Source organism: Caretta caretta, chromosome 15 (assembly GCF_965140235.1).
Source record: "Caretta caretta isolate rCarCar2 chromosome 15, rCarCar1.hap1, whole genome shotgun sequence".
NCBI lineage: Eukaryota > Metazoa > Chordata > Testudines > Cheloniidae > Caretta > Caretta caretta.
This window is the reverse complement of record NC_134220.1, coordinates 24,640,238-24,657,150: the sequence shown is the minus strand read 5'-3', so window position 1 is coordinate 24,657,150 and position 16,913 is coordinate 24,640,238. Positions and strand designations below refer to the sequence as shown.

The following is a 16,913-nucleotide window of genomic DNA, read 5'->3' as shown; positions in this document are numbered from 1 at the left end:
AGGAGGGGGCTTGTTTCCCCGGGACCCACCCCCCGCCATTTTAGACCATATTTGAACCCCAGCCCCCTACAGGCAAAGGAGAAAGGCTGCCTAGCCTCTTCCTACCGCTTCTCCTCTAACCTCTGCATGCGCTCCTGGAGTTCCCGCTGCTTCCGGATCTCTGGGAACTGCTTCTCATAGTACTCCCGCACTTTGCTCTCCTTGGCACGGCGCCGGGGGTTATTTTCTATGCGCTCCACTTTCTTTTCCCAGGCTTCCATCAGCTGGTCATAGCGCTGGCAAAACTTCTGTTCCTGAAAGGGCAAGTGAGAGGGGGAAGATCAGAAAACAGCCCCAGACAGAGCAGCTCCTCAAGCCCTTCCCTCGATGGCTTGTTGGGCTGAAGAGCAGCCAAGCCGCAGAGAACAGTAGCAGGGTTTGTTAGGTAAGTTGCACAGGGCTGGGGACCAGAAAGAACAAGGAAGCTCAAATCAAGTGTTCTGAACAGAGGAGATTTTGTTCTTAGAGTTGGAAAACTTCCACGATGTCCTTGTCCTAAAGGTCCCTTTCTGAGTGGGACTTTGCTTTTCCGAAGCACTGAGTATCTCCAAACACTTTACACACATCCATCCATTAATCAAAGCCAGTCTCCCCCCCACCCCCACCCCAACGAGGCAGATACGGTTCTGCTAGGAGATGGGATAAGATACACATAAGGAAACTGAGGTGCCCAGAGAAGACAAAGGACACAACGCAGGAGTAGAAGGCCCCCCACGTCCCTGATCTAATCACTGGATGACATTTCCTCCTGTAGACTGTTACTCTCATTCACTGTCTTTATCAGCAGCGTTTAAGAACATGTGGTTACAAGGACAACACACGCACTTTGGGTAGGTCTACACTGCAATCAGAGGTGTCCTTGCAGCTTAAGGAGGCAGACCCACGTTAGCTTCCATCTAGCCAGCAAGGCTACAAGTATCAGGGAAGACGTGGCAGCACAAGCTGTCCAAGTGCACCAGGAGTTCATGGTGCTACGTCTCCGCTGCTGTCTGTAGCTGGGCAAGTGCGGATACAGCTGGCACAGGTAGGCCTGCCCGAGCGACAACCACACACCGCCGACTGCAGCGCAAACGTGTCCTAACTACCGACGCTGGAACTAGTCCTTCCAACCAGAACAGGGGAGCAAGGGCCCCGTTCTCCTCTTCATTTCACTCTGGACAGGGCCAGATAAGCACCTAAGGTAGGCAGGCAGGCAGATGTACTTGCACCGGGTGTGCAAAAAACAGAAGCTCCTTTGAAAATCTAGCCCAAGATCGACACCTGCTGTCGGGTGTGCGCTAACGCCTCCCACTGAAGGCTTTGGAAGCTGCAAACCCATAACATGGCTGGAGTTTGTTCTAGAGCAGTAAGGAAAAAATTAACCAAGACATGCATTTCACAATCCCAACCGCATCACCATCACCATCCGCATTAAAGTGGAGCCTACAGCCCCAAATGAGATTCAAGCCCTATTGGGCAGGCACTGTTAAAACACCTCCCTTCCCCCCCCCACAAAGGCTATTGAAATCCCTTTGCACCAGCCCCACGAGAGGTGGTCCCAGCCCTGAAGAGCCTGCAACCTAAACAGACAAGACTACACAAGGGGCACGAGGAAAACAGAGAGATGAGATTTCAACTGCATTACAGTCAAGGCCTGAAGCATTTTGTTTCAGAAAAGAATCGCCAAAACCATAAGTACCTCCAAGTAATTCCCAGGTGGAGAAGAGCAGCACTTGAGTCAACACAGCAGGATTAATGAAACTTCAGTGCCAAAGCTGCTGCAAACAGAGTCTCCGGGGGATAAGGAGCAGAATATGGCTGGTTTCTCCCGTGGATAAGTTAGAGCATCTCAAAAAACATCCCTATATTACCAAAACTCATCAATACTCAAAGTCCTGCTATTGCCACAAAGATTTTACGGTGATTTTTCTTCAGTCTTCTATGCCCTGGTGCATCTCAATCAGAAAGGATGAGAAGAAAGAGAAAAACAAACAAAAATATACCAGAGAGGAAAAAAAACAATCCATAAGAGTTGTTCCTGAGGGAACGGAGTCAACCTTTTGCATCCCCACATGAAAGAGCAAACTAGAAGTGTCAGCACTAGGTGCTGGCAGGCTTCCATGCCCTGTGGAAGTCAGTCAGTCTCTCTCTCTCTCACACACACACACACACACACACTTACTTTTGAGAATTGGAGGCCATTTCTTTGGAAGCCCAACCTGAAACACTGAGGGGAAATTGGATTCTCGTGATGGCTGGTGGTTTTTCTTTAATAATTAGCGCACTCAACTCCTGTACAACGCTTTCAGCCTTCAAAGCCCTTCACCAATGTCAACTGAGGTTTTGGTGAATTCAAGCGCTGCCTACGAGCACAGAGCCCTGGATTCTTGGAGCCACGCATGCGGTGCAAACTCTAGCCACAAACGACCCATGGAGAATTCCCCTGGCTGACAGAAACACCCTACTGGCATAAAGCTGGACACGACTCCTTCCCCAGCACCCCACCCAGGAGAGGGGATGTGGTGGGAGAGGGAGGGGCATTGTGGAACAGAGCTCAACCAATTCTTCAGTAGAGGTAGTGATAAGTTAGAGGCAACAGGGAGGTGGAATTCGGGCACAGGGGAAAATTGAGTCCAGGCGTGTTCAGCGTGTCAGTGCAGACATCCCAACCCAGCCTCACACCGTACCCCAAACCTGACATGGGGGACCAGCCTGCCCCAGAGCTCCACCAATTCTTCCATGCACATTCCCCATCAACCCACGCAGGACATCCTAAGCATACAACTAAATTCAACCAATGGTAGGGATACAAAGTGATTCTACAAGCAGGGATTCTGTGCATTCTGCTTCCTGTCTACTCCCAGCAAGGTCTCATTTGATGGCAGGGTGGGTTTCCCAAAAGACACAATGGAAGCCCGACTGCTTAGGACATTTATATACTCAACCAGATAGCAGGCTTGATCGGAGAACAGACCAACAGGAGAAGTTCTCCTCCAGCAGGAGTGGGGAATCACAGAGGCTGGATATGAAAGAGACCTACTATATTCTCGCCTCCAATGTACTATTTTTCCTTACTTTATATTCGCACCTGTGCTCTGCGCTGCCCAGTTTTAAATGACTCAAGCAATAACTGGTAGGTCTTTTACATCTCTAATGTCTAAGGATCATTTATTCTCTTGGAAGAAGAGACATTTGGAAAAACTTCCTAACTGTCAGAGTGGTTTTAAGCACTGGAATAAATTGCCTAGGGAGGTTGTGGAATCTCCATCATTGGGGATTTTTAAGAGCAGGTTGGACAAACACTTGTCAGGGTGGTCTAGATAATATTTAGTCCTGCCTTGAGTGCAGGGGACTGGCCTACATGACTTCTTGAGGTCCCTTCCAGTTCTATTCTTTGTTTCTTCCCTTTAGGGATATAAAGTTTAAGGGGGTAGACAGAACCCTAGGAAATGCAGAAAACATAGTTCATCCCATTCCCTACTGGCTCTGGTCATTTTACAGTATGTACATACACACACACTTCCATCAGTATGCAGGAAGGTTTGCCTGAGTAGCTTCCATTGCTGCTCAGCCCATACAGTTCTGTTCCTTCCCATTGGTGTAATTTAAAAGACTGTCCTTCTCTGGACACTAAAAATACCCTGTTAGCAACACTAAAGCGCCTAACCAGGAAACCAAGGTAAGAGCGAAGGCGTTCAGGCCTGTTACCACACCTTCTGAGCAGCCAGAGAAGCTAACAGTGAAACAGAACAGTCCAAGTGCAAGGAGGGGGGCAGGGCGCTGATTGAAAAACATGGCTCTGCAGGCCAGATTCTGCTCCAAGTTACACTGCTGTAAACTCAGAACAACTCCATGCAACTTCCTTCTGGCACAGCCATCCCCCTGCCCACCACCACATCCAAGCACCTCCCAAGTATTATGGTTTTACCCTCATAACGAACGCTAAAGTTTCACTCCGATTAAAAGGTACCCCCTCCCTCCATGGGAATAATACTCTCTTGCATGCTAAAGCCTAGGTCACACCTTTAAGGCAGCACCCTGAAAAGGGACCGTGTGTAAGCAGCGCCCCCCAGAGGGCACTGGGCCTCAGACACAATTTATTCCCTTCTGCCCTCTTGCTCTGGGTGGGAGGCAGTAACTTACTGCAGCTTATTCCCACTGTTATGCCTGGCCAGCCCGTTCCCTGCAGAAAGACCTAAGTGAGGAGCAGCGGCTGGCGCTGCACACTAGACCCACACCCAAGATTCAGGGAGGTCGTACTTGGCCACACAGTGGGTGGAGCCGTCCATATTTGGCTGGGGAAGGCAAGAATGCAGCCCAGCCATAACCGAGCGCTCCCCCAGCTAACCAGACAGGCCCTTCCAATGGTCACGCTTTCATCCTTCATGCTGGGGTTCAAATCAAACTCAGGTCCAAATGAAGGCAACCGGGTTTGCCAGTGGGGATTTTCAGGTTTCATTCTGAGTGACACTCACCCACTCTAGGCCAAAAATCAGGAAGTGAAAGCAGATGCCACTTTACCAAAATTCAATAGCCAACCCCAACCCCCCCCCCACCCCCGCGTCACGGAGTTCTCTAGTTTCTTCATCAGTCATGCTCCGGGTCACGGCATCCAACACATCGCAAATCCAGATTTCAAAGAAATACAACCTCCTCTCCATCAGCTGTGCCCCACTGAGGGGTGAAGGTCTGCAGCTGTTAGCTTCCCCACAGGTCTTACTCTCATCCATTAACTTTCTCCTTCGAAAGACGCCTGACTGAAAGCTTTTGATGTGAGTGGGAATCTCTCCATTGACTTCACTGCGTTGTGGATCAGGCCCAAAATCTTGAGTGGGTTGCCATTTGCCATGCAGATGGATCATGTCATTTATACTGGACACGTCCAACTCCGGCGTCCGTTGTACAGCAGTTTCAAAGCAGGGGAGAGCAGCCACGTCATCCAGAAACGAACCCGGGCTCTTTTCCTATGGCCCCACTCCCCACTTGCGTTGGTTATTGTCAGAAATGGCACCTTGGTGCTGTGAATGCGTGCTCACTATGTAACCCGAGTCATACTGACGCACCAGCCTTGCACTGAAGAGTCTGCGTCCCTCGCGATAGGCAATCCTGATCTGGTGTAAGCGAGTCCATCTCCTACTGGAGGCAACAGGAGCTGTGCCTGCTTACCCCAAGGCCAAACTTGGCCTGATGTGACCTGCTTTGCTCCTCACGTCATCAGTAACATTTCAGTTCCAGCACCTTGACTGCCAGCAATGATGGTGGGAAGCAGAAAGGACGCACAGCTCGTGTCTAGAAACTGGGTTGGGCGTGCGACACTGACAAGTTCGAAACTGCATGAAGTGACTTGAAAACTCAACGATTGGGACCCCAGAACCTGTTCACCTAATTCAGACAGCTGGCTCCCCAGGGCAGGACTCTGCCGTTTGATGTGTCCGGCTACAATGACTCACGGCATGGCTGCAGCTGGCCCGGGCCAGCTGACTTGGGCTCACGGGGCGAAGAATGCTGCGTAGATGTTGTGGCTGGGGTCCGGGTTCTGGGACCCTTCCCCCCTCATGGGGGCCCAGAGTTCGGGTGTCTACACAGCAGTTTTACAGCCCCGAAGCCCGAGCCAGCCGACCTAGGCCAGCCCCGGGTGTTTCACTGTTGTGCAGATGTACGCTAAAAGCCCAGGCCCAAATACAGTGCTCTATAACTAATACACTAATAACTCAACAGGGGAGTTCGCCACTTCCCTGACCCGGATAACTGCACTTATTTTGGGAAGCAGGAGGGCGGCTACCGCACTAACCGAGACTCTTCCCACTTGCCCAGAGCGGGACCGAAGCGGCAGCTCCCCAGGCAGGATCTAGCTCTCAGCACGAGCGAGTGCCACCAGGGCCCAGCTGTGCCAGGTGTCGGGCCCAGGGAAATGAAAGGGGATCCAAGCCCTAACGCCCAATTGACTGGGCTGCAGATTCCGCTGTTTCAGCGTCTCTGTGTTCAGTGCTTTGAAACATTCAGCTTTTCATTTGGCACAAAAAATGACTTGGCCAGCATTGCCCCTTCCCCGCCCCACCCATCAGCTCATCTCGGAGCGGTACGTTTCAGCCTGATTTCCAAAGCCGTTACCTCACAGCCTGAGAGCAGGTGAGCTGCCCCATTGCGGCTGAGCGGTAGCATCTCCCACGTGGCTGGGAGCACGGAAGCCAACGATGCTCAGCTAAACCAGAGGCTCCTTTGTATCCCCCTAAAGTCCTTTCCCCACAAAATTCAGGAGATGAGTTGCCATTCACTCTTGCCACAGAGACAGTGATTCTCAGACCTCACTGATGCAGGAACCAAATTAGTCATCACCATGACTCAAAAGAGCCACCGTAATGTGAATTCATTGTTTCATTTATTATTGTGAATATATATAATTTGCACAGCAAAATGACCAACCAAGTATTCTACAACTGGTTAATAACACAGTATAAGCATCCTGATTGGTTAATAATTTTATTATCCAGTGTTTTAACATCATGTGCCTCATAGAGCCGCAGGAGACACATTAAAGAGCCACTTGCGGCTCCCAAGCCTCAGCCGGAGTATGACTGCTCTACAGGCTGCAGACGCAGCCCATGACGGACTATGGCCCAGATCCTCAAAGGCTCTTGGCACCTAACTCCCACTGATTTCCATGGGAATTAAGCACCCAAATACCTTTGAGGATCTGGGCCTAGATGCCCCAACACTGCCAGCCTTTGTCATTGCTATGGTCCAGCGGTCTGGGATTCGCTGTTCTGTACAGCATTTGAGATGGCAGGGTCTCTAGCATGGAAAGGGACAGCCAAGAGGAACTGACTTCCCAATCCCGTGAGTCCCCGTCAGCCAGGCCTGAAAGCAGGGTTAGAGTCAACCCCTTTGCCCTGCCCAATCCTGCCACCATCCCTGCAACTCCAGCATCTCTAAGAGCCGTCTTTTCCTCTCCACTTACAGGGCCAAAACCCATTGTAACTCCTCCTCTCAGCCTCCATGCTACTCACCTTGCTTCTTGCCAGCCTACCAGAGAGCTGCTGCTCACCCCCATCTTCCCCAGTGGCTGCACTGCCCACGGTGGCAGTCAAACTCCCGAGCCTCGCTCTTGGAGCACTGCACAAAGGCCTCCTCCACCTCTGCTCTGACTTCACCTTCTCAGTCCCCAAGCTGCCCAAGGCCTTGTCTGCAGTGGGGATCTGCCTCCCTTGCAAACAGCGGTGGCTAGATGCCACACTGATGCACACACAATGCAAAGCTCTGACGGAGACAGGCAAAGCTGTGGTTTGCACCGATTCAGCCGACAGCTGCTTCAAGCAGGCGAAGCTGCTTGACCTGCCTGCACTGGTGCAGCTAGCCCAGTGCCTGTCCACTGAATGCTGAAACCCCCAGGGCATGTTCAAGCCCAAACCCTCCTCCTCCCAGACCAGTGGAATCACCGCCCTCTCTTTATGGATGTAGTGACCATCTGCTCTAACAGGCCTTTGGTCATTGGTCTTAAGCTGCAGCAGTTTATTCCAGTGCTCTCTAGCATTGCCTCTGGCTGGCCTCTTCGAAAGGTGGAATCAGTTGTACATCTGTCAGTGACTTTCAGAGGGATCTGGGCAGCTAGGACCTTTTGAAAAGCTCAGCTTAAAAACACAAAACCCAGTGGACCAGATAGTGTCCCTGGATGTGAGCACGGGGCTCCCATCCACACCCAGGGCAGAAACTGGCCCATAGCACAAGCCAGACCAAATTCGGTAGTCCTCTGTATTTACAGTTATTGTCAAAGCTTTACAGTCCACATCATTTTCCCTCCCAAGAGTCACTTATCGGAGAACATGGATCCGTGGGATGTGTCCATGAGGGAGGGAAAGGAACACAGAGTTACAGACAGAAAGCTATTGATGTTTCTATATAATCCCACAGCAAAATCACTTGCTCTCAAGCTGCCAAGTTTCAGGCCAAGTGGGTTTTATGCTCCAGTTCTTATGCTGCTTTAAATGCAGTATTCAGGAGAGCTCTCGTCTAATGTTCAGTGCTTTCTTTTGATCTGTTACGCTGAGCGAATCTATGAAAGGAGTGACCAAGTGTAAAATGAGAGAGGGGTGGAGGCCATATAATCCAAACGACGACCTGCAAAGTTAGCAAGAATCTGAAAGATGACAGCATTCCCTTTTCAGAGCAGGGGCTCAGCTGCAATGTGAGGCAGTAATGAAGGGGAGCATGGTTTGTTAGGTTAAATCACAGGTCGGCATTCCCCGGGGGTAGCGCTAATATAAAACCCAGCTGGGCCATTTGCCTTTGGAAAGAAGTAAATCTGAACTGCATTTGATAATCAACTTCTTCCCATACCTTTGCATTTAATGCAGATCAGATTTACTCCTTGTGAAAGGAGTACTTCAAGCATATTAGTCATTTAAAGTAATGGAATAATACGACAATAAAACCCTGTATCTGTTTTGTCTTTAGAGCACCAGATTTTATTCAGACAAATAAAAGCCCAAGTAAATTTTCTGGGGCTAGCAAAAAATTGACCCTGAAGTTCAAGGGGGAACAACAGTAATCAGCTCTTTGTATAGCCCTTGGCAATATCCAACATTTCTTGGGATGTCAGGAAGTATCATTAATATACCTGTTCCACAGATGTATCAGATTTTCTGGCTCCTACTCCCATTGTCAAACCACACTTTCTCTCAGAATGCTGCACAATTAGGATAGGATGCTGTCCCAGGGTGGCTGGCCCTGTAAGAGGAGCTGGGCCCAGCCTCACCTGTGACACATCAGCTCCCGCCCATCCGAGACAGATCTGCCAGGGATCAGGGTATTATAAAAGCCAGCTTGTAGGCCAGCTGGGGAGAGAGCTGCCGGGAGCAGGCAGGCGCTGGCAGGGAATCCTAGTTCAAGGGGGGGGAGAGCTACAGGAAGCAGGCTGGCTCCTGTGGGAGGCCCTGGAGAAGGGTATGGCTCTATGGCATGTGGCTTGCAGAGTGGAAACCTGTAAGGAATAGACAGGCCCTTGCAGACGACCCCAGGTTAGGGGAAAGGGACTAGTTTTCTGTCGAAGAAATAAAGAATAAAGGGCCTGAACCAGACCCTGGACATGGCTTCACTCCTTCCTGGGCTGAGGGGACAGGCCAGCAGCCTGCAATGCCAACCCACATAATGCAGGGCACAATGGCTCAACACACCCCTAGCATCTGCCACAATGTGGCCTCTCCATTTTCTGGGGGCCATCACGTCTCGTGCAGACTGGCAGGTTTGCCGTGGGCATACACATTCTGCCCGGCTACCCAAGCCCTGCTGTGTGGTGCTGGGAGCATCTTCAAGCACGACCACCTGCTTTTCCAAATCTAAAAAGGAAGCCAGCCCTTCCGAAGCCGAGAAATACAAACATGCCGTCGCTGGGTTGTCGGGGACATGGTCCCGCGGCCAGACCCCGTCAGTCCGTCACATCCCACCTTTCGAAGGAGACAGTCCCAGCTGGTCAAACTGGCACATCGCTCTCTGAAATAGGCAAAGCCTCTGGATCCCAGGCTGCAGTCTGGGAAGTGGGACGGTCCCCGGGATCCCTTGCTTCCCACCACACACTATTGGTTGCGAGGAAGTGATAAAGGCAAGACATGTTCAGCTGACTGCAGGTCCCAGCTTGAGGCCAGCAAAGATGCTGTTCAGGAGTCCATCTGCAGAGAGCAGACATATTCTGTTCTCCGGTTTCCCTGTCCCCGCTGCCCTTTTCCTCTATTTCTCCCCTTCCTTCTCCTACTGTCTTCACAGAGGTGGCAGGATTCTTCCCGGCCACGCTGAAGCACAGCCAGCATGCGCTCTGCTTCTGACCCCACCCATGCTGCTAACAGAGGCGCTCTCCGTGATGGTGCCCCCACGGGGCTGGTGTAGCACAGACACTCCTCTCCAGCAGCCTCAGCATGGAGCAGGAACCCCACAAAATAGAGCCCAGCATTGGGACTTTCCTGCCCCCCTAGGGACGTGTAGGAGTTTTTTGGTTTCAAGATCAGCTCACCTGGGAACTGAGGAAAAAGGGGAGAACTGGAGCAAAAACCAAAAGCCTGTCTAACCAGCCCAGTGACTTCTCCCATCATGGGCAAGCAGCGGCAGGTAATCTGAACAGACCCCGGCAGCACAGAGATTTCCCAGCTGCTCCTCTCCTAGTGAGGCCACCTGGGCCAGACAGCAAATAAACAAACAACTCAAAATAAGCAGGCAAATGAGGACATGCTCCAAGGTTCCTTCTGCTGCCAAAAAGTCTGCCACGTTTTCCTGCTTTTACAGCTCCGTGTTTGGGAAAAGGCTAAAAACAGCCCGTGAAGTTTCGCGAGCAGTGGCCTGCATGCTGGGATGCAGCTGGCTGCTGCTGCTGTGTGCCAGTCTGTGGTTTCCCTGGAGAAAGGGCAAGGCTCCGAGTCTCACAATTTAGGAAGGCAAAGGCTTCCTTTTCCGAAAAACAAACAGGATTATGCAGGACACTTGGAACCTGTGACCCCCACCCAGCTGATGCTCCGTGAGGGCTGCCCAGAAAACATTCATTCCGCTTCATGAAAAATGTCGCGGTTACTAAAAGAGTTTTTGTTCACACTGGAGGGAAATGGAGACTTTTCCGAATCAGGGAATTGAATACGGGTCTTCTGCACCCCATGTGAGTGCTCTAGCCACCAAACTAGAGTCAAATCTCCCCGCTGTTCCACTTTGTACAAAGAATCAGCCATTCATACCAAACAGAAAACTCCAAAACAGAATCTGAACCTGGGTCTTCCCTCTTCCAGGTGAGCACCCTAGCCACTGGGCTATTTTGGCCATTCTCTTTCTTTTAAGCACACACACCCACCCTGGACCTGATCCACCTTCGCACAGAAATTTTCATCAGAACGGAGATGTTGCCACACACAGTTTTGACTGACAAATTGGCATTTTCCCACAAAAAAGAAGTCTGTCAAAAAATTCCTGACCCACTCTAGGCTACCTTACTTCTCCTGTAACCTCCAGTCTCCTCTGTGCGATACACAAACGCACACCCTGCACCGCTAGTGGCCATTACAGACCCCAATGCACTGGCTCAGGGGTTCTCAAATGTCACGGCACCGTGACCCCCTTCTGACAACGAAAATTACTACACGGCCCCAGGAGGGAGGACCGAAGTCTGAGCCTGCCTGAGCCCTGCCACCCTGGGCTGGGGAGCAAAGCCGAAGGCCAAGGGCTTCAGCCCCAGGTGGGGGGCCTGTAACCTGAGCCCTCCCACCTAGGGCTGAAGCCGTGGGGCTTCAGCTTTGGCCCTGGGTAGTGGAGCTCGGGCTTCGTCCCCGGGCCCCAGCAATCAAACGCGAGACTTAGATTGAGAACCGCTGCACTCGTCTGTTGTGCAAGAGCGTGTGTGGGAGGGAACTTACGCTGGCTGTGTCTACACTACCAGCACTGCAGTAACACAGCAGCTAGGCTGCTGTCACATAGGAGATTCCTACAGCAACAGAAGGGCTGCTCCCATCGCTGTAGTAAATTCACCTCCTGAGCAACAGACCTCGGTTGACCTACATTCCAGGTGTAGACCAGGCCTGAGAGGCAAAACAACCGGCCCACAGTCACCCAGCAGGTCAGTGGGAGAGCCAGGAATAGAACCCAGGTCAGCTGAGACCCAGTCCAGGGCTCCATCCACTAGGCCACACTGCTGATATCCTGATGACACAGTTCAGTCACTAACAAAACAGACCAGATTAAAACCAGGGTCTGAGTGGTAAATAATGTACCCCTTTACCAGTCCCCTGAGCCATCCAATCCCTGGCTGCACCAGGCAAACACAATCAGTATCTAATGTAGAACTATGTCCAATCATGCAATTTGTCTAACGGTGATATATTAAAAGGTGCATGTGAATGGGAGAGAGAGATGAACGGAAACATTCCAGAATAGACAAGTGCTTTTCATTTCTTTTTTTAAAGAGCGTCTGCTCTATGAAATAGACAGCTAGATGTGCCCATTTTGCAAAGAGAAACAGCAAAGGCATTCACTTTGTAACTTCAGCAACAGTATACTGCCTATTCTACAAAAATGGGCCATATGCTGCCCCCTAAATTGAAAAATCCCCATTCAAGGGCACGGAACATTTCGGATGGCAGAAATTTACTGATTCTTCATAGTAGGCAATTTTTCTGCAAGCCACATTTTGGGTCCCATGCAGTTGCAGTCAAATGAAACTGCCCCTCCACCTCCTCACTACTTACAACAGAGCAAACTATTCAAGATTTAGTACAATGGAGGGTATCACACATAGTACCAGAAACAACCCTGCTTAGTTCCTCTGTGCTTCCAACAAAACCACATGCTGCTTTGCAAATGCTCTATTTTGAGGAAGAAAATATTGATGTTCTTCTCTCAAATGCAAAAACCATCAGTTATTCCAGGCAGTGTATTTGGGGAAGGAGGGTTACGAAGCAAAAAGCCAAATGACTTAAAGGTGAATTCCCACCCACAGGAGAACTGCACTATCCCTTTGGAATGCACATCCCGGGGCATCACAAAAGGTTTTTTAAAAACACAGAAAAGAAAAAGCACGCGTCCTTATTCACTAGCTGTAACAGCCATGCTCTGATCGCTGGCTCTGATACATCTCCAGGAACAGCCCCTCCAAGTGTGGCTTTTACAGTCACAGCTTTAATACCACTTCCCCGATGTGCATTATTCAAAGCTTTCCTAACTATCCCTCCCAGGTTCATGCAAACTTCCACTCCCACGGAACTTAACAAAACCGGCTAACCCTTCCACATCAGAAGCTAAATCCGACATTTCAGGCTTCCCCACAGAGGGCAGCTCAGTAGTGTCTATATCGAAGTCTGAGTTTCTAAATAGTCTAACGCGAAAGCCCATTGCAACATATAGCTGACATGGAAAAAAAATACATGCCTCACCTGTGAGACTAATAATCATTTAGATTCTTAAAACAAAAATTGTTTACAATCTGATTTGTGCTTCCCAATCTGGGCTGTTTGTTTACTTTTGGCATTTCACCTAGTTTGGACAATGGATAATAGACTGGTCAGTTTCACTTTTGTTTCTAGGTTTCACTTTCCAGTGACCATGGAGCAGCAGAATGGGGTCCTTCAGTTACTTTCCAGAGGCAATGTTGTATAAAATCTGAAGTTTAGGTTTATAACCATCTGACCAGGTCCCTTCAAAATCTCACCATAAAACCCATGTCTTTTCCATTACGTAACAAAGAGTAACTTCCATGAAAAGTGTTTGCAGTTCACTCTTAGACAGCTTTTCTTGCAACAGAATTGGACGGAGCTGTTTTGTTTTGTTTTAAACCACAAATTCCTAAAACGTAATTCTGTGGTCAGCTGGAAAGAGTGAGATTAATCTTCATACAATTTGTCTGCTGTGGAGTCAACATAAGCTTCACTCTTCTCTCAGGACCCGATTACTTACACTGAGTAGAAATGTACTCCACAAACAGTCCCATTGAAATCAACAACGGACTCCACTATGCATAAAGCAAGAGGCTATTCGCCTTTCCTGTGAATGGGGATATTTGTGGAGTAAGCTACTGCCGAACCGTAGAATCAGGCCCTGGGTTAGTTGCATACAAGTTACTTTTATAATGGAGGCTGCTACAGCATGGAAGACAGAGGATCCTACAAGAAGGAAAAAAAGCAACAGATAACATGCTAAATACCAACCTGTCTGTGCTGGGATCCCTCCTTTTGTTTTCTACGTACAAGAGCTAAACATGGAGTCTTCTTTGCATCTGTTATGCACATATAAAATAAGACTTAGGAACTGCACTTACCCACTGTTTACGAGCATGATTTCTCCTCTTAAAGTACAAAATTAACTTCTTCCGCATTGCCTGGTTTCTACAGTGGAGAAAAGGGGGAAAAAATATAACAGACCGTTAAAATGCAAAGTCCTGCACACCCCTTCTGTTTTCAACACCATGCAACAATTTCTACCTTCCCGTTGAAATGATGCAACCTCAGAGCGGTGGATGTGACACCTACAATAGCACGGCACATATGGCCTTTAATATCACTCTGGAGCAAAACTGAGCCGGTCCCTGCAGTTCTGCTACGCAGGCCAAAGTCTTTCTGAATGCTCCTTTGATAAGCTGCATTGTTTGCCTTGCAGAACGCACTTCACCTGGGGTTAGTCCGGTCATCCCAGCGCCTGACCCTACCAACGTTTACACGTGTGTAACTTTACTCACTGATGTGTTTCCAGGATCAGGGCCACAGATTCTAACTAACTTCACTAGCTCCCTTAATCTCTGCAACTAAACTTACCGCTCACTACCACAAGTAGTCCCGCAGATGCCAAGTGCTCAACGTTATGCCAATAGCACCAGTCCCGGGAGCAAGCACTAGCCAGCATAGTGCCTGTTGGAGAACCAGACCCTTCATTTCCCAAGTGACGAATGAAAGACAGCCACGCAACAGTAATGGCGTATTGATGCCTACACTCCCCGCCCCCACGGTCCTGCCTCAAAGCATTAACTACACAGCACCCCTATGGTGCAATGAAATGTTAAGACGCGATTTACAGCTGGAAAAAAAGACAAACAGAGGTGAGAGTAGGAAAAAAATACAGTAGCGCTCTATGGAAGCTATGCCGCAATTACAGGGCAATGGGATGTTTCTGCTACAATGCTCAGAAACGAAGGAGAGCAATGCTGACGTTTAAATCGCCAGGTTCGGCTTCGGCGGGACTGAGTCGGCAGCTGATGCCTCTCTTAGGTCCCAGCTCAGAAAGGTACTTTAGCATGTGCCCAACTTTCAGCATGTGAATAACCCATTTATTTCACTGATTAACGTTATGCATGAGCCGAAGCACCTAGCTGCATCAGGGCCTGAGAGCTGGGGTTACTGCTGGCTGCAGACAGAGACAGTGCTGCAACTTTCCACATTGCAGAAGTTTTCTTTACTCTAGGCTTGATTTGCTCTTTCTGGAACGCTGCAGTCCTGCAGAGACAGAGGGGGCTGCCGGAGACGTATGGATGTAATTACAGCTCAGTGCAACCTCTCTACACAGAGAGGTAAAGTGACTTTCCTAGGGTCATACAGCAAGCCAGTGACACAGCTGGGATTAGAACCCTCAAGAGTTCCTTGTTTCCAGCCCAGGACTCAAACCAACAGGACCACACTGCCTCTCCACTTACCTCTCAAAGAGAGCTTTAGGACAGCCACCTTCCAAGCCTAGGGAAGGCAGAGCTGCCCGGAACGCATGCCTGACTAGCCAACACACACACAGTGGGCTCGATTTCCTACCTACAGGATCCAAATGATCGGAAGTGGCAGGTCTGAAGTGATGCTTTCAAGGGAATCCTGGGTGCAAGGAAATCTCCCACCCCTTTTACTCCCTGGGAACCCTGTCCTGTAAAGGAGCAAGCAAATCAATTGAGTGAGCTCAGCATCTTGCGGGAGCTACTGAGCACCATGCAGGATCAGGACCTCAGCAGCAGCTATAAGGGATTCGGGGGGGGTTCAGCTGTTGTGACCTGCACTGGATGTGCCATGTTTGTCTTTCTTCCACAGGACAGAAGCGACTTTGTCTGTACAAAGTGCAAGCTGGTCTCCATATTGGAAGAGAAGATTGAAGGTCTGGAGCAACAGATAACAACCCTGCGTTGCATACGGGAAACTGAGGATTTTCTGGACAAAACTCAGGATAGGCTTCTAGGGGCACAAAGCTCTACATATATAGAGCAGGTTGCACAGAGGAGCCAAGAGGCCAGTGAAGAAGCTTGGCAACATGTGACCTCCAGAAGAGGTAAGCGGAATGTCCGGGTTCCAGTAACACAGACACAGGTAACTAACCGCTTTCATGTTCTCTCCACAGGTATCGTTGCGGAGAGTGGACCAGATGATATGTCTGGGGCGAGAAAGCAGAAGGAGACTCCGCTGGTTGGAAGGCATGAGATGCGCTGTCCTGAGGTTGGGAGTTCCACGACCACCACTCCCAAGAGGAGAAGGCGGGTGGTGGTGGTCGGGGACTCTCTCCTCCGGGAGACTGAGTCATCTATCTGCCGCCCTGACCGGGAAAACCGAGAAGTCTGCTGCTTGCCGGGGGCTAAGATTCGCGATGTGACGGAGAGACTGCCGAGACTCATCAAGCCCTCGGATCACTACCCCTTCCTGCTTCTCCACGTGGGCACCAATGATACTGCCAAGAATGACCTTGAGTGGATCACTGCGGACTATGTGGCTCTAGGAAGAAGGATAAAGGAGTTGGAGGCGCAAGTGGTGTTCTCGTCCATCCTCCCCGTGGAAGGAAAAGGCCTAGGTAGGGAGCGTCGAATCGTGGAAGTCAACGAATGGCTACGCAGGTGGTGTCGGAGAGAAGGCTTTGGATTCTTCGACCATGGGATGGTGTTCCAAGAAGGAGTGCTAGGCAGAGACGGGCTCCACTTAACGAAGAGAGGGAAGAGCATCTTCGCGAGCAGGCTGGCTAACCTAGTGAGGAGGGCTTTAAACTAGGTTCACCAGGGGAAGGAGACCAAAGCCCTGAGGTAAGTGGGAAAGCGGGATACCGGGAGGAAGCACAGGCAGGAATGTCTGTGAGGGGAGGGCTCCTGCCTCATACTGGGAATGAGGGGCGATCAACAGGTTATCTCAAGTGCTTATATACAAATGCACAAAGCCTTGGAAACAAGCAGGGAGAACTGGAGGTCCTGGTGATGTCAAAGAACTATGATGTGATCGGAATAACAGAGACTTGGTGGGATAACTCACATGACTGGAGTACTGTCATGAATGGTTATAAACTGTTCAGGAAGGACAGGCAGGGCAGAAAAGGTGGGGGAGTAGCACTGTATGTAAGGGAGCAGTATGACTGCTCAGAGCTCCGGTACGAAACTGCAGAAAAACCTGAGTGTCTCTGGATTAAGTTTAGAAGTGTGTGCAACAAGAGTGATG

The 16,913-nt window shown here is 50.0% G+C and overlaps 1 protein-coding gene across 11 annotated transcripts in view; it reads right to left on the bottom strand.

Moving 5' to 3' along the window:
- The window catches only part of NCOR2 (nuclear receptor corepressor 2), a 404,021-nt gene that overhangs the window by 144,297 nt on the left and 242,811 nt on the right, over positions 1 to 16,913 (bottom strand). For 9 of the 11 annotated variants that reach the window (XM_048821124.2, XM_048821129.2, XM_048821126.2 and 6 more), the window contains 2 exons: positions 13,793 to 13,859; positions 106 to 293 (listed from right to left, as the gene is read on the bottom strand). In XM_048821124.2, coding sequence (XP_048677081.2) covers positions 106 to 293; positions 13,793 to 13,859 — 255 coding nt within the window. The remainder of the gene's footprint in view (positions 1 to 105; positions 294 to 13,792; positions 13,860 to 16,913) is intronic. The other 2 variants (XM_048821127.2, XM_048821128.2) reach the window with 1 other exon arrangement.